General features: G+C 40.2%; 1 protein-coding gene across 1 annotated transcript; it reads left to right on the top strand.

Moving 5' to 3' along the window:
* The first annotated feature begins 2843 nt into the window (after positions 1-2843).
* On the top strand, positions 2844-17014 carry col9a1b (collagen, type IX, alpha 1b). The gene is made up of 32 exons (XM_078799379.1): positions 2844-3014; positions 3475-3528; positions 3609-3644; positions 3719-3781; positions 4343-4396; positions 4704-4739; positions 4856-4879; positions 4969-5022; positions 5717-5770; positions 5881-5913; positions 5998-6054; positions 6742-6795; positions 8378-8431; positions 8512-8565; positions 8655-8708; positions 9042-9095; positions 9205-9258; positions 9327-9380; positions 9450-9503; positions 9587-9631; positions 9724-9777; positions 9890-9943; positions 10020-10073; positions 11532-11603; positions 11770-11805; positions 11892-11936; positions 12013-12045; positions 12119-12265; positions 14336-14390; positions 15119-15307; positions 15891-15968; positions 16040-17014. Exons 1-32 carry the CDS (start codon positions 2940-2942, stop codon positions 16228-16230), a joined length of 2025 nt encoding a protein of 674 aa, XP_078655505.1. The 5' UTR covers positions 2844-2939; the 3' UTR covers positions 16231-17014.
* Positions 17015-18218: the final 1204 nt, after the last annotated feature.

Here is an 18218-nt window from a genome sequence, read left to right as displayed (position 1 = left end):
GGATTTCAGAAAACAACAGATGGAATGATACAGCACTCTACAAGAAGCAATGAAGTCTGTAAAATTAAATAATTAATAATAAAAAATCCAAAAATTGTTACAACTATAATGATGAAAATGGTAATATTAATGATGATTATAATAATGATGATAATAATAACAATAATAATGGTAATAATGATAAAGATTATAACAATAATAATAATGATAATAATATTCATTCATTCATTTTCTACCGCTTTTTCCTCACAAGGGTCGCGGGGGGTGCTGGAGCCTATCCCAGCTGTCTTCGAGAGGCGGGCTACACCCTGGACTGGTCGCCAGCCAATCACAGGGCACATATAGACAAACAACCATTCACACTCACATTCATACCTATGGACAATTTGGAGTGGCTAATTAACCTAGCATGTTTTTGGAATGTGGGAGGAAACCGGAGTACCCGGAGAAATGCACGGGGAGAACATGCAAACTCCACACAGACATGCCCAAGGGTGGAATTGAACCCTGCTCTCGTAGCTGTGAGGTCTGCGCGCTAACCACTAGACCACCGTACCGCCCAATAATAATATTACAATGATAATAATAACGGGAAAACAAGACAGTGGCATGAACATGATTATATCTTGCAAAAAGGGGTAGGCATTTATAAGCTTTTGCTTCAGTCTACTCCTTTCGGGCTTGTGATCAGATAGTTGAATACAAATGTAAATAATGGAAAGTTATATTTTGATTGATGTAAGAAATGCACTGTAATGTTTCATATATTTTCCCAAATAAAATAAAATAAAAAAAACTTCCTGCTCACATGTGCACAAAGAGAAAGACATGGAGCGTACGTGTTAAAGAGGACACCACAAACAGGGAGAGATGGCCTGATATTTATTCAAGGCACTTGGTGCAGCTTTACAAACACTGGGCTTTTATTCCCATACACACACACACACACACACTCACACTCACACTGACACACTGTGACTAGTAACAGTCTGTTGCTTTCTTGTATGCCCACCTTGCAGTTGTGATGTTGTCATCTCAAGTCGCCATGAAATCAGCATCAGGCAGGATCGATTCCCTGATGAGTTTTAAATAGCTGCAAATAAAACATGGGGGGGGGGGTATTTGTTTACAAATAAAGCATCATTTCAGTGGGTATCTCACACAAAGGGGGCCTGCAGGGGGCAAGGTTCCACTGTCCTTTTAAATTCAAGGCATGTTCTACAATTTTGCATGGTTCTGCATGCATTTACATGCAAAATGAGCAAACAGGTCAACTTTGAGTAGATCAATTTGAAAGATTCCAAAGAACAATGTGCACAGTTAAGCTTAAATGTTAAAGAACACAAAAAAAAATAAACCGCACACACTCTGCTTTGATAGATACAAATCTAATTAACTAATAGTTAAGTGTAAGGCCTTTCCTTGACATAAGAAGCTTGCCATCCTCCCAAAAACATTAATTTAACCCCTCCTGTACTTCTGCAGGATTTTTACATCATATGCCAATTTCAAATTGCAGAACTGGCAAGGAGAGACGTGGTTAAAAGTGGAAGGGTTATATTGAAGGGTTACATGTTGCTTATCAAATGGGTCCAGCTTTTAACTTCAGAATCAACACCGAGTACTCTAGTACTCTAGTGCTCTAGTACTCGTGTTTCCCGTTTGGTAAACACCGCCATCTAGCGGTTAAAAGCTATACTACAACATTTTACCTTGTCCATGGTGCTGATGGACAGCGATTGGATAACAATAACTGACAAATTGAAACAGTTAGAAAGTGGTATTTTTATATTACGAATAGCAATGATTAAAAGAAAGTAAAACAAGACTGTATGAAGTTGTGTGAAGAAGTATTATTAAAACATATTTTTCAATTTTCAATTTTGAGATTTTCTATGACAGTCTTGATATTGCTTAGTAATGAATCACAAACTACATCAACAAACCAAAATTACACTGGAGATGACAGAGAGGGATGCTAAATATATATTAATTATATTATATAAATATTATATAAATTATATAAATATTTTTATATGATGCCATGGCCCAATAAGAAACGAGCTATGGGCCGGTATGGGCCTCACTTTGGACACCCACTGCTACAAGCCTTCATGAAACTAAGTTGAAAAGACATCTATTGTATTTGATAATTCATATTTTATTTCATTTCATTAATCCATCAAGGCTGCACGGCGGTGGTAAGCGTACAGGCCATGCAGCTAGGAGACCCGAGTTCAATTCCACCCTCGGCCATCTCTGTGTGAATGTTCTCCTTGTGCATGCGTGGGTTTTCTCCGGGGGCTTCCTCCCACATTCCAAAAACATGCTAGGCTAATTGGTGAATCCAAATTGTCCATAGGTATGAATGTGAGTGTGAATGGTTGTTTGTCTATATGTGCCCTGTGATTGGCTGGCCACCAGTCCAGGGTGTAACCCGTGAGGATAAGCGGTAGAAAATGAATGAATGAATAATCCATCACGTTCCATCATTCATTGTAATGTGACCAGAGCAGAGAGAGTAAAGAGTTATTAATAGAATAATAAAAAAATGTTTCTTTAAATTTCTATAAATGAGAGAACCATTGCTTGTTACACACAACCCATATACTGTATGTATAACATTTTTCTTATGAGAATGACGGCCCTTTAAAAGATGAGTTTTTACCGATTTTAAAACGGCACTAAGCCACTCATCCCGAGAGGTCACCTGAATGACCCCTCCCATCAGTTTCCCTTTTCCAGTCCCCTCCTTTCATCTGACCCGCATGAATAAACATGCCATGAGATGAATATTCATGAGTCCCACATGGCTACGGGTCCTTCCAGGGTCTCCAGATAGCCGGGACGGGTTCAGTTGGGTTGCTTTGTCTGGGACTCCTTCCACCCAACAAATCCCAAAGAAAGGACTTTTTAGCTTTTCTGCCCACAGGGGGATCATGGCTCGGGCCCCCGGCTATCGATGGCCTCTCCTGGGGCTGCTTCTGCACTTTGTCCTTCTTTGCTCGGCTCAAGTAAGTCTTTTTTTCTTCTTTTGTTTCTGTGTCGATGGATGCGGTTGAGGTGCGGGGGAGTGCTGTTCTAGTCATTGGTGTTACTGTTCTTCAATTTAAGGGTCTTTGGATTTTTCTGACAAAAAAATATGTTTTGAAGACGTCAAAACTTGAAAAATATTTAGCATTTTTCATAATAACACCATACATTTCTTTTTCACTTTTATTATGCATTTTGCTTGTTGGTTGCTAGAAATACACACATTTGTCAAAATTTAAGCTTACAAAAAATATTAAATTGCTCTATAGGGGTTTGAACAACTTTTTACATTCACAAGTTAATAATTTATCATATAAGTATGGTTAAAAATAATCTTCCAGATAAGTATAAAAGGGGCACCTATTCCCTAAATGCCACATATTGAAAGAAAAAAAAAATGCAAAAATACACAAATGAATGTGCTTTGTTGTGATTATTTAGCGTAGCCAAGGACCTCCAGGACCTGCAGGTGTACCAGGAATTGATGGCATTGCTGTGAGTCCACTAACTTCACATCCGATTGTTGTCAAAATGCTTTCCTATACGTGACTGAATCTTTTATTTTTCATTTTTAGGGGGAAAGGGGATCAGATGGCCCTGACGGTCCAGCTGTAAATATACAATCTGATTTCATTTCACGTCATCTCTCTTTTTTGTTAGCCTTAACTATTTGTGTCATTTACAGGGGCCTGATGGGGAGCCTGGTAAAGCTGGCTCTTCAGGATTACCGGGGATACCTGGAAATGATGTAAGCCGTTATAATAAGTATAGATGCTGACACTTCAAAAATATATGCAGTCATATGTACCTAGAATGTACATGACAAAGGTAATTTGTTTGTTTTAATTACTGTTATCCATTTGAATGCATGTGTCAACACTTTCTAGGGCATATTTAGAAAACAAAAGCGCCTCTGTTGGTGGAATGTAGTTGGTCTCTATTGCTGAGAATCCACAAAGTGGTGTGGAATGATTCCTTGTTTGAAATGAGCCAAAGGAATGTTACTCTCTGCTGTCTGCAGTCTGAAAGCTTTGCCCTCACGCCCCGCTGCTGACCCCTTGCTCCTCCTCTAAGATGCCCCCCCGCCTGCATCTTTAAGTTCAACACACCTTTATTAATGAAATGCCTGAAAGTGAACTGTATTATATAAAGCGGTCAATCCCTTTAATACACAGAGCTCCTCCCACTAGGTGAATGTTAAGATTACATTGGTCTAATGTTGAATATAGGACTATTACCAAAGGGGGAATATCGCCTCATTTAACAAGCACATGACTATTCTAATCCTGCCTGAATCTCCTCTCTGCAGGGTTTGACCGGCCCTATTGGAGTACCCGGGCCTGACGGTCCCCCTGGACAGAAAGTAAGTGACTAATGAGCCTTTACTTCCCCTCACCTCCGAGAGCAACACGGAAACGGTGCCAAGCAGGAGTAGCGGTGCTTAAACTCTTCCTGACAAATGAGACCTAATCCTGCAAGTCCTCCGTATAATCTCTGTGGGGAACCGAAACCCGGCATCGCTCCTCATTAGTCCAAACATTGCTGGGTCAAATGTACCTGGCTGGCCGGCCCGGTCATGTGATCAACTGCGGGAACGGCAACTCATAAGTCTCACAACCATAAGAAGGGCTATGATTAGAGATGATCTTTATGTATCTCTTTGTTTTTAGGGGGAACCTGGAACAATCGGACCCCGTGGAGCTGCTGTGAGTTCAATATTTAACACCATGTTAAATATATGTATATTTATATATAGATATATATATATATAACACCATGTCTACTTTGCTAACACTCATCACACTGTATGTTTTGTCATCAGGGTGTCGGGCCTGATGGACCCCCTGTAAGTACTACTCTACTCTGATGCTTACTTGTGGTTTTTGCATCACAATAACAAAGCTCACCTCAGTTTAAAATGATCTTCAACAACAGGGGCCGCCGGGGCCGGGAGGACTTCCGGGTGAAGTTGGAAAAACAGGGCCACCTGTAAGTACAGTACTAAATAAAGTTAGATATTATAATTATAATTTTAGCTTCAGTTGTATGTAAGTGTAGCAAAGTCTAATACCTTCTCATAGAAATGCTCACATAGCACAACTAAAGTTACATAACACATACATAACTCAAGGAAAAACACTGAGAGAAGATACTAAACAGACATGCTAACAACACAGTTAGAACCAGTCTCTCGTACACAAGCTTAACTTTCACTTCCCAGCTACAAGCTTAACTTGTACTTTCTAGACGTGTACAACAGTTGCTACATGTATAGCATTTTACCTTTTAGGTACCACGAAAAGTTAAGTTGAAGTGACTACGTAGTATAATTGTATTGCAATATAATGTGCCTCATAACGCATTTCTTATTAAACCATATTTACATTTTTAGAGCCCTTCACACAATTTAAGATCATTTAAATTCAACAGATAAAAACATGATATAAAGGAAGTAGTACTTCCCCCGAAGATGATATTTACTGGAATTCCATTTGCCACTTTGTAATATTTTTAATGGAAATAATACTGGCTGTTATTGTTTGCAACCGAATGTTTGAAAAGTAACATAAAAATATAATATTTTATATACTGTGCATAACCTATGCATAATATTAGCATCACTACTACTGCATATTATGAGTGACTTTCTGAACACTCGTGTATGTGTACTTGTTGACCGTAGGGGCCGATGGGTGTGAGAGGACCCCAAGGACCCCGTGGACCGACAGGGCCCAGAGTAAGTCACCTCTGACATTCACATGATTGAGGTGAACTGATGCCATCACTTCTATCAGTCACATCTTCTGCTACAATTCAATCAAAAAAAACTATTTGTCTCCATTGCAGGGGGCAGCCGGGATGCTAGGAAGTGCCGACCTGGTAAATCGGACAAGATTAAGAAAATAAAAGAAAAAGAGACTGTGATTATGTGACATTCTAAATGACTTTTTTGCTGCTGTTTAGTGTCCCAATTCTTGTCCTCCTGGAACATCTGGACATCCTGGTCTTCCTGGCATGAAGGTGAGAAGAAGTGTGGAAAACACACTTTAAATATACTGTAGCAGCTATGTTGTGGTTGTTATGTTGTGTTTTGAGCATATGACGATGGGTTCTGACTAAGGATCGACCGATACATCGGCCGGCCGATATTTGCATTTTTTCCTTGTATCGGTATCAGCCGATACGCGCGTGGGTTCGCGATGTATTTTTCCACCGCATGATTTACAGTCAGGCATCCGCCGGCAGAGGACCCCGCAACACACGTAGTTGCGGTACCCCGCCCCCACTGTTGAATAACATCAAGAGCGCGTTTTCACAAGTAATAGAGTTAGCTTGCTTTTAACTCTTTACTAAGCGTCACGCTGCGGAGGAGCAGTCATCACATCGATGTTAGATAAATTTAAACTACGACAGAAATGTTTTGCACATGGTTGAATAACAGTGTTTACATTTCAATCAATATTTCTTTAAACGTGAGACCTGGAATATTTGTTATCATGGTCATTTTTTCATGTAAATTGAGGGATCAAAAGCAGTATCGGCCATCGGCTGAGGGTGATGGAAAAAAATTGGTATCGGCATCAGCCCCAAAAAAACCATATGGGTCGATCCCTAGTTCTGACAACAGATAATACTTCATCTATTACTAGACGCTGTACACAGTGCTGCCTTTATAGTTGACACATTTTCTTTCATACCTTCTATCAGGGCCACAAAGGGGTCAAAGGTGAAGCAGGGGAACCTGGCAAGCAAGGCCACAAGGTAAGATACATATTTCAATGAAGCTAATGTCACATAGTTCCAGGACATATGCCATGACATTGAAACTCACAATATATGTACCTAAAACCATAATGAGGAAAGTGTTACTCCCCATTTTGAGACAAGTATTACAGTAAAGTCTCGTTATATCGATATTCTCGGGAGTCGGAAAAAATACCGATATAACCGGACTATCCATATATCCGATCCTGCGCCGAACTGCATTAAAAGTGGGCGGATCTTTGATATGGCATGTAATTTTCTCCTTGAGTTCATGGATTGCGTATCTAGCATGCTTTTGTACTACAATACATTTTGTACTACAGTAAATAAAAATAAACTTACGCTGTAGTGATTACCGGTTACCGGGACATAATTCACCCCGGAACATAATTCACCCCGGAACTATCGATAGGGAAGGTGTTGCCACCCGGAGGGGTAGGCGCGAGGGACGGGTGTTTTCCGCTGTGTGTGCTGCACTCTGGTGGTGGAAGTGTGAAAAATAAAGTTGACTGGAAGCAGCCGTTGGCCGTGTTCTTTTTTGGTATTGAAATCCTTAAGCAAAGATTGATTTAAGCTGCTTTTGTATCGATATAAGCAGACCAAATTGGCTGGCGGGATATGAAAAGGGCATCGTAGTAACCGGATTATCATAATAACCGTGTATCTATCGTACTAACGGAGCTAATTATATCATAAAAGACTAGAAATTCGCCGGGAAATGAAAATAGTATCGTAATAAGTAGTAATTCGTTTTAACCGATATCGATATAACGAGACTTTACTGTATTTGCTGTGCTCCATTTCAATACGATGTGAGACAAGTGTGTGTGTAACGCCTCTGAAACCTATAGCGATGCAGCAGGCAGGATTTATTGGAATTGTTGTTGAAGCACCCTCTCCCCCTGTAATGTGTTCATGCACTATATAAATGGAAATGAGGCTGTGAGAAGGATTTACCGTCAACCTCGGAATGATGTTGTCCTTCAATGACTAAGGATCCATTTTAGGGACTTTTGGGGACTCTCTGTTAAAGGTGCTGTCCTTCTTTGGCTCCAAACAACACTTTTTTTTTAATATCTATATTTTTCACAATTCAAAGTGCAAATTTCACTCTGTGGTATGCGCATAAATGTCTGCTTCGTGTGCACATAAAATAAACTTTCAACTTTTCCAATCAGACAATCAGAATCAAATGATTTGACTGTTCTGTGATGTGATCTTTCTTCTCCGTTTCTCTCTCCTCTTTCATGATGTTTGTTGCAAAACTGTTTCATTATCAGGTCTGTGTTTACTCGATGAAATAGCTACTTCTATCCCCCTAATTAAAAGAACAAATTAGGTCTCTAATGACACAAAATTTGCTTTAAACCCTTTAAACACTTTCTACTCATGAATATCGCATATTTGGTGCGGAGTCAGCACATGAATTATTTGTAATTAGCAAAGCGGGGCAACAAATTGGAGTTGAATCGTTTGATTTGAAAGAAAATTGTTCACAGTCTTCGCACAACCGAGAGGCCTAATTAGATGAATTTCCTTGACTGCGACCTTGAACTGTTCTTGGTGTGTCTGCTTCCAGGGGGAGGAAGGAGACCAAGGAGGTCCAGGGGAGGTCGGCTCCCAAGGACCAACGGTTAGTTGGAGTAGTTTTAATTGCCGGGGTGAGTCTGGCGATGCGGAGTTGTGTTCCGATACCCTCTTTTGTTGCTTCAGGGTGGCCAGGGGATCCGTGGAGCCACGGGGATGATGGGCCCTAAGGGAGAGATGGTTGCTATTTATTTTTTTCTTTGTTGATATTTATTATTTTATTATATTTATATAATTAAGTTCTCACCGTTCATGCTGTTGTCTGGCAGGGGGCTCGTGGTCCTGATGGAGATCCAGGTCCTCAGGGTGTTCCCGGGGCAACAGTAAGTTGCATGGACAAAAGTAATCACAAAGTAATCAATCAAGGCTTGGGCAACACAATCATAGGACTAACTTTGCGGGAACAGTTTGGGGGGCGGCCCTTTTGTGTCCCAGCATGACTGTGTCCCGGTGTACAAATTGAGACCACAAAGGCATGCTTGGAAGACCCTGACCTCAAAACCCATCACATACTACATGTCAACATACTGTACTTTACCAGTCAAATGTTTAGGAACACTGAATAAAGCGAGTTGTAATATAACCACTGAGTACTTATCAGTTACCTTCATAAGTATACATGTTACAAGTATACAAGTTTCTGTCAATGATTCCAGGGTGATCAGGGTCAGCGTGGTGTGATGGGTGAGCCCGGACCAAAAGGCGAGCAGGTCAGTTGACACATGATCAATGTTTATTTATGTTCATCAAAAAAGAAATAAACATCAAGATTACTGTATGGTTTTATTTTAACAATCTGACAAAGGTTTTATCGTTCAGGGTGCCCAAGGCTCAAGAGGGATCACAGGTCTTCCAGGTCCCAAGGGAGATGCTGTGAGTACGATTTTGTCAAATGTTTTTTTTTATTATTGTAAGTTGTCTTATTTGACTGTGCTAACCAGGGTTTACCGGGTGTGGACGGCCGTGAGGGAATCCCTGGCATGCCGGGAGCAAAGGTAGCATCATCATTTCTAACGGTGCAACAAAGCTTGAGTTGAAATATCTTCATTATCTTCTAACCCCAGGGAGACATTGGAAAACCTGGACTTGCTGGAGAGGTTGGCCTTCAGGGACATCCTGTAAGTATGAGTCTTCTTGAGCTTTAGAACATGTACGGATACTTGGATACTACTTTTTTTTAATGTCTTATTTTGTGTCTCAGGGTCTGCCTGGCTCTCCTGGACCAAAAGGACAAAGCGGCATAAAGGTTACTTGCGTTTTTTTTTTAATTCAATGTAAGCTGTTATCTTTTGTATTGATTTTAAATTGCTTTTTTGTGTTTTTTTTTTTTCAAATTAGGGTGATGCTGGTCAAACAGGCTTCCCTGGAACGATGGGTTCAGCTGGAAAAATGGTACAGCACACCAGCTTTATATATTTAATACCTAACAACACACATTTTGTTTATAAATAAAAACAAAACAAAAACGGAGCAAGCATTATTATTATTATTTTTGTATCTACAGGGCGAGCGTGGGGAACAAGGTGAGGTTGGACCTGTTGGACCCATCGGTGAACCTGTGAGTATTCACCTTTGTGGAATTTTTAATGGTTTTAATTCAATTAATAAGTCCAATGTCCCTTTTTTGTTGACAGGGAGAAATAGGAGAACAAGGCCTTGTGGGTCCACTCGGCAAGGCGGGTGCCAGGGTAAGTTGTTGGCACCTTATATTATTATTATTATTTTTGTCATAGTAGTACTGTATATACTGTGGTTTGCATTTTATTTCAGGTATGATTGAATTATTCAGTGTTTTTCTAAGGTATAATAGAACGTAACACGGCGAGGCAGGTGGAGAAGCGGCAAAGGTTGTTGTTTCCCAGCAGAGTTAGTATAAAAGACATGGATCGCACCTGAGGTCTATTTTCACAGCGAGGGGAGAGCAGGAGCAGCAGGCTGAAAGACTCGTCTGTTCTCCTGACATTCCTCACTGTGGCTCAGGGATCAAGGATGGAATGGGAGACACAAACTGACAATAGACGGCCGTGCTTGGCGATGCAAAAAGCTCATTTTAAGAACCACGGGAGGGAATATGATATGAAATATACACATTTGGTGTTCAATCAGTGCTCAATTAATGTGTGAAGAATGCTTCACGATATGATGGCCTGTTGTCACTTTATATTATTATTAAGATATGAACTTAGCCAGTTTTGCACCGTGAGCTTAAGAAAAATGCTAAGAAAAATCCTGTTAAAAATGAGCCATTTGCAAAATTGTCTTTTGCTGAGATACATGGAAAGCATGTACCGTTTGAATTTTCATAAATACATCAGTTAATAAATCATGCTATTTTGTGGTTGAATATGATATATTTTCAAAATTTGCATGTTTAAGTAAATTTAATGTATCGTTTGCCTAAACTATCATTATAAAGATAGAAATATAAAGCATTCAATAGACCAGGGGTGGGCAAACTACGGCCCGGGGGCCACATCCGGCCTGCCCATACAACCTGGCATCATGGCCTGAGCCAACCTTTTGATGGTTTTATCAATTTTGTTTTTTGACATGGTCTGTTGTCTACAAAGTGCTCCTGAAAAAAGGGACACAAGTACATAATAATAATAATAATAATTATTATTATTAGATTATTATAATTATTATAATAATGCTAATTATTATATTAATTATATATAATATTATTGTTATATTTGCATAATTTACATAATAATAATATAATTATTATTATTTTAATTTTATTGTAATTATTATAATATTTTATTATTTCTAAAATATTTAAATATAAATATAAAATAATAATAGCAGACAATTTTACAGATACAATAATACCAGGTGGACTGTTACGTGTAAAATATATAGTCTGCCCCCCCTGTAAATGTTGTCATATCAATGCGAGTCAAAAAGTTTGCCCACCCCTGCAATAGACCCATTCGGACGTTGATGATATGTAGTACTCTACACTCATCACTAGGTGTCAGTAATGTAATTTTGGCTGTTCCTCATGTTTTTGCTGTTAAAGATTATGGCTATTATTATATCATATTATATTATATCATATTTTATGATATCATATTTTAACAATCAAACATGTTGTTCTATATAACAAACATACCTTCCAAATATTATTTTGTGGTTTATTGTAGGGACCCAAAGGTGACCCCGGTCTTCCTGGTCTTCCAGGCCCTCCAGGCGTTCCTGGAATTAAAGGAGAGAGGGTAAGAAAATGACCACAGTCCATCTTGGACTTTTTTCCGAGCTTCCCGAGGTTCAAGACGATTGTTTAGAAGATGATTACTCAACAGAGGCTCCCTCCGCTGTAGATAAATGCGCACACACACAGCAAAGATCTGCAGCAAAGCTCATTTGTCTTGTTTATTACAGGGCGAGCGTGGAGAAGGAGGCCCCAAGGGAGAGCAGGTAGGAAGTCTCGACGTATGAGTGAACATGATATTTAACTAAAAAAGTGATTGGACTTATAATTCATGTGCATGATGATTTTTCAGGGTCTGCAAGGTGATGAAGGCAACCCTGGAGAGAAAGGAGACAATGTAAGTTCTTATGCGAGTATACGTAAACACTTCCACTTCCAATGCGTAATATTTCCATGTTTTCATCATCTTCTAGGGCCAACCTGGAGAATCTGGAGCAAAGGGCGAGGTTTGTGTCTTGTTGTCATGATAAGGTACCAACCAAGATGACGCTATGGTCCGGCTCCTTGTTTATTCCAAAGACCGGCAACCCTGGAGAGCCTGGAAGAAGAGGTTCAGAAGGAGGTCGAGGCCAGCCCGGCGTTGAGGGGCCTCCTGGAACACCTGGACCACGAGGCATGCAGGGGAACCGAGGTCCACCTGGGGTCAGAGGAACACAAGGTCCAGCGGTAGGTCCTGATACAACATGAGCGTATGAACCATCACTTCAAGAAAAAGTCGTTTACTTTTTTGACCTTGATGCCGACTGACCTTGACATTGACATTGGTATTATTATATATTGGTATTATACTGGTTTCCAATAGTTGACTTTCATACAGCTGGTGTGAAGACTACCTTTTTACTCCCATAAGCTCCATCTTCATTGCAAGCCCGAACAGAAAAAGGATGGATGAGTAGATAAGTAGCGCTTGGGCCGCAAGAGATCATCCGCTGCAATCTTTCCACACTAAACAGCTCCAGCTTCATTTTTACTGGTTTGCCGACTGTCAGAGTGGAACGTTCTCAGGCAGGGGTTTTCAAAGTCGGACTCCAGGGGAAATGTAGCCCAAGGCGGCATATGGGGGGGGGGGGGGGGGTTCTCCTACTCGGGTTTTTTGAGTACAAAGTGGAACACTTAAAAGTTTAAGATTTCATCAATCTGCTGTATGTTTTCATGCAGTTCCACTTGTAATTATGAAAAATATACATTTAATTGGCAGCTTACTTCTATGAATTCCTTGTTGCTTTCTTATTCTACTATTACTATTAAAAAAAATATTACCATTACTGTATAACAGCCAGGATGGGACGTGTGTACTGCTTTTCTACATCACATTAAATACTCATCATCATACTCTTTGCTTTTGTGCTGGCAATGCAAAATGATAAAAAACACACTTTATTGCAGGGCTGTCCAAAGTGTAGACTGAGGGACATTTAATTAATTAATTAATTAATTAATTAGAAAGCCCATGGCACTTTGTAAAAAATTAAATAAGCAAAAGTTGATGCAAAAATGAGCAACAAGTTGTTATATAAACTGAAAAACTCATACTGTTAACATTAACAAGGACCTATTATGCTCATTTTTGGCCCTAGTGGACTCCTATAGAGCAGCGACACACAATAACCTGCACACAAAGCTTTCTAGATCTTCCAGAATCTGCACCTATTGTAGCTGTATCTCCTTGTCTTTCCAAAACGATTTGTTTTAATTGACCTGTATCCCACTCTCCGCCTCCGCTGTGATTGGTCCCACTCAGCTTGTACAGCTTGTACCCGGGCATGCCCATATACAGTAAGGGAGTCCTCTCATGATGTGAAACTTTGGCATAGTTTAACACAATAATATAACATTCTAACTACATTTATAGGTAAGAAAAGTAAAAAAAAAGCATAATAAGACCCCTTTAAAAATGATACACTGAAATGCAGGTTGTTTTTTCTTAAAAAAAAAACAACCTACAACTGCGACAACTTCCCACTCAGCTTTTACCCGGGCATGCCCATATACAGTAAGTGAGTCCTCTCATGATGTGAAACTTTGGCATAGTTTAACACAATAATACAACATTCTAACTACATTTATAGGTAAGAAAAGTAAAAAAAAAGCATAATAAGACCCCTTTAAAAATGATACACTGAAATGCAGGTTGTTTTTTCTTAAAAAAAAAAAACTATAACTGCGACAACTTCCCACTCAGCTTGTACCCGGGCATGCCCATATACAGTAAGTGAGTCCTCTCATGATGTGAAACTTTGGTATAGTTTAACACAATAATACAACATTCTAACTACATTAGCTACTTTAGCTATTCTAACTACATAAGCTTGTACCCGGGCATGCCCATATACAGTAAGGGAGTCCTCTCATTATGTGAAACTTTGGCATAGTTTAACACAATAATACAACATTCTAACTACATTTATAGGTAAGAAAAGTAAAAAAAAAGCATAATAAGACCCCTTTAAAAATGATACACTGAAATGCAGGTTGTTTTTTCTTAAAAAAAAAACTATAACTGCGACAACTTCCCACTCAGCTTGTACCCGGGCATGCCCATATACAGTAAGGCAGTCCTCTTATTATCTGAAATTTTGGCATAGTTTAACACAAGATTCTAACTACTTTTTTAGGTCGTTATCAGCTTTTTAACTGTATGGTAATGGTAGCAATGAAGTACAAATATGACCAATCATGAAGGACCCCCTTGATCAGTTGCCCTCCTAGCTTCTGATGCTACCGTATGTGTTCCAGGGTAAAGAGCCAAGCGACCAGCACATCAAGCAGGTGTGCATGCGAGTCATGCAAGGTAAGACGTCCCGCCCCCATTCATCTTTCCCTGGCGCCCCGTTTATGACTTTAATCTCACCCACAAAACACACGTAGAGCTGGCTAGCTCCCGCGTGATCTCATTGATCAGGCCGCGTACTCAATACGCTCCGGTTCGCAACGCTGGAACAAAAAGAAGGCCTCATAAGCAAAACATGAAATAAGCTTCATTGTTTGTTTGTTTGATGGATGAAAGATTTCCTGGTTCGCCTCTAAGAAATGTTCTAGCGGAAAGACGCAACCTCTGTTCTCTTTATTCTTTTTTTTTTTTTTTTTTTACTCTTGTGTCTTCAAAACTCATCTCCGAGAGTCATTACTTTTTCATGGCGGAGCTGCTGAAAAATTAATTACACCTCCAGCAGACCTCCACTCCTCTGCTCAGAGCAAAGAGAGTCTGCCAAGGAAGGAAATGTTTAAAAAGAGCAGCCACTGCATGAATTTTCATCAGTTTTAAAAGTGCAAAATATCATGCAGTAAAAAGTCAGTGAAGATTAACGTTGCATCGTTTGCACCATCATGTCTTCTCTCGCTGATTGCTGCTAATTAAACGCATTGTCTCTATTCTAGGCTTCATGAGGTTTTCTTGAAAAAAGGACTTTCATGACCCTTGTTTTTCACATTAGAGTTAGGGTTCACATTAGGGTTCACTTAAGACTTGAACCCACAAGACCATTTCATTGCCTTTCATTGTCTTTTGTGTTCTACCAGAACAACTGGCCCAGTTAGCAGCTAGTTTGAGAAGACCCGAGTCAGGTGTGGTTGGTTTACCTGGCAAACCCGGTCCTCCGGGACCTCCTGGGGCTCCGGGAGACAACGGTTTCCCAGGACAGGCAGGAACAAGAGGACTTCCTGGACTTAAAGGACCACCGGGGCCTATTGGAGTAAAAGGACCCAAAGGTAGACAACTTCCTGCTGAGGTCATAAAACAATGGAATGTGCTATTATTGACTCTAGAGTGGGGGGGCGGGGGGGTAGAGTAAATGTAAATCTTTCAAAAGTATGCATTGTTTGTTTTCAAAGTGTTTTCAGGGCTACTTGGACGATGATGTAAGACAATGCAGTAATCCCTCGTTTATCACTGTTAATAACCGCAATAAGTGAATTTCCACAAAGTAGGATTCAATAGTAACTCATTCAATCCCGGACATTTTTCTAAAGACAACCCCTCCAGTACTGGCCGTTTTTGACGATTTTCATCGATACTTCAAGGCACACAGAACAATGTGTTCAATGGCTATAGAAACATGGAACCCACCAAAACAAAGATTTGATTCCCATCTTTCATTGCAGAAAAAAAGTTAGTTTCTACCTTTTTCCATTCTTAAGTAATCAGCAGGAGAACATAAGTAAGTTTCTGGAAAATATCAGTTCCTAACTAAAAAAATGAGAAAACGGCTTTTTGTGAAATATCCAAACAAATTGTTTTACATCAAAATAACTATTTACAAATATAGAATTATTTACATGGTGTGTGCTTCAGGTGAAATGGGTGACAGAGGCTCCCGGGGGCCCACTGTGCGAGGAGCCAAAGGTCAGCAAGGACCTCCAGGACTTCCTGGTGAGTAAATAGTTGCAAATAAAACACAAATCCTGCACAAATTAACGCTAATAAGAGTTTTGTGCTTGTAGGCGAAGCGGGCAAACCTGGTTACGGTCAGGACGGTCGTGACGGCCAGAGAGGACCTCCCGGACTTCCTGGACAGCCCGGTGTACCTGGGCCTCCTGGTGCAGCCGGTCCTAACGGTTACTGCGACCCATCCTCGTGCAACCTGTCGGCGGGCCAGCAGTCCGTGGACGTGAAGGGACCTGCCAGGAACTAAAAGCCACTCTGGAAGAGACAGAGGGACTGTTGGATCAGAACATTTTTCATCTCAGGGGGCTGTGGTTGGCGGCACCGGCCCTCCATTGACCTCTAGTCTTGTCTTCAGAAGCTCCACCACGAGGAGTCTGCCTCCATTAAAAAAAACACATCATTTTTTGGTATTCTTCTTCGACTTGAGACATGTTCTCATATTCCCAGCAAGATGTTTATCAGATGGAATATTGAAACATTCAACATGTCCAAATAACCCCCCTTCCAAACAATCGGGATTTAGCATATGTGCCTTTTTGGAACTATTTTGTACTTTATGTGATTGTACGTCAAACTGCAACTGGACTCACTTTGGACCATCTTTGCAGTTGGAAATGTTTTAGTGTGTTTTAGTGTAAATCTGTAAAAAATGTTGGACTTGTGGTTAATGATATTTCCTACAAAACAACCTGATGTGGTTTTTGGCCTCATTGTACGGGATGACAGCAGTACAGTTGAGGGAAAAGCTCATTCGTGTAACAAATAAAAAAATACACACAACAATGTGTTTATTTATTCTGCGTGATAATTACAAAAAAACGTGTATAAATGAATAAACCCATACATGACAAGGATGGGATTTTACGGCCCTGTGATTGGCTGGTGACCAGTGCAGGGTGTACCGCCTCTTGCCTGCTTGGCAGCTGGGATAGGCTCCAGCATATAAAATATATGGATGGATGATTTTATGTAACTTTTGCATTTTAATGTTTAACATGAATGAAGTGGATAATTCAATAAAAAGAGGTAATTTTATGAGAACAAAAATATAATATTAAGTCAATAAAGTTGTATTATTATATAATGTTTGTGTCCGTTCATGAAGATTTTTTTTTTTTTTTACAAGAATACATCTGCAAAATGAGAAACAGGTAATAACAAAAAAATTACGGTAATTAATAAAAATAAAACCGGGGTCATAATGTCAACATAGTATGAGTGGTGGTCGCCACAGCAACTCAATCTCCTCCATCCAACCCTGTCTTCTGCATCTGTCCAACTACCCCATGTCCTCCTTCACTACATCCATAAACCTCCTCTTTGGTCTTCCTCTACACCTCCTACCTGGACGCTCTAAACGCAGCATCCTTCTACCAATATATTCACTATCTCTCCTCTGGACATGTCCCAACCATCTCAGTCTGGCCTAAAGGACTTTATCTCCAAGTCCTCTAAACATGCAATGTCACTTTGCCGGATTTGTTTCTGATCCTATCCATCCTGGTCACTCCCGATGAGAACCTCAGCATCCTCATCTCTGCTACCTCCAGTTCTGCTTCCTGTCTTTTCCTCGGTGGCACTGTCAGGAAGCAGAACTAGAGGTAGCAGAGATGAGGAAGCTGAGGTTCTCCTTGGGAGTGACCAGGATGGATAGGATCAGGACAAGTAAGTATAAATAGTAATTAGTCAATAAAGTAATGCCATCCATAAATCCGTAAATTTTCTTATCCTCATGAGAGTCGCGGTCATGCCGGAGTGTGTGTTGGTCTGGGGTTGTTTTGCTACTTCAGGATCCGGAAGACTTGCCGAATGGAACCATAAGTCACTGCTTGACACCAACTCGGGTTCTGCAAAAAGACAACAATCCAAAACCCACCAGCAAGTCCACCTCTGGCTGAAGAAAAACAAATGAGGACTTTGGAGTAGCCTAGTCAAAGTCCGGACCTGAATCCTGTTAAGATGCTGCGGCGTGACCTTAAAAAGGCGGGAAATGCTGGAAAGGCCTCCAATGTGGCTGAATGACAACAATTCTGCAAAGACGAGTGGGACAAAGTTCCTCCACAGCTATGAAAGACTGTAGTAATGTGGTGTCTGAAGGCCAGGCAGACTTGCAGTTGGCCCAGTCTCGGCACATTTATTTAGCTTGGCAGAGAAACTTACGGAAAACACTAAAAATAAAAATAAATAAATTGGTTTTATTTATTATTTATTTATTGTTCGATTCCCAATTTAGCC

The sequence above is a fragment of the Doryrhamphus excisus genome, linkage group LG20 (genome assembly GCF_037039965.1).
Source record: "Doryrhamphus excisus strain RoL-2023G ecotype Guam linkage group LG20, RoL_Dexc_Guam_v1.1, whole genome shotgun sequence".
NCBI classification, from domain to species: Eukaryota; Metazoa; Chordata; class Actinopteri; order Syngnathiformes; family Syngnathidae; genus Doryrhamphus; species Doryrhamphus excisus.
The sequence above is the reverse complement of the archived record's forward strand: the minus strand, read 5'-3'. Positions and strand labels throughout refer to the sequence as shown.

Bases quoted from the DNA above. Each gene is read 5' to 3' on its own strand.
- col9a1b (XM_078799379.1), top strand. From the start codon at position 2,940: ATGGCTCGGGCCCCCGGCTATCGATGGCCTCTCCTGGGGCTGCTTCTG. The intron at 3,645-3,718 runs GTAAATATACAA...TGTCATTTACAG, and splicing joins ATGGCCCTGACGGTCCAGCT to GGGCCTGATGGGGAGCCTGG. The intron at 8,709-9,041 runs GTAAGTTGCATG...CAATGATTCCAG, and splicing joins AGGGTGTTCCCGGGGCAACA to GGTGATCAGGGTCAGCGTGG.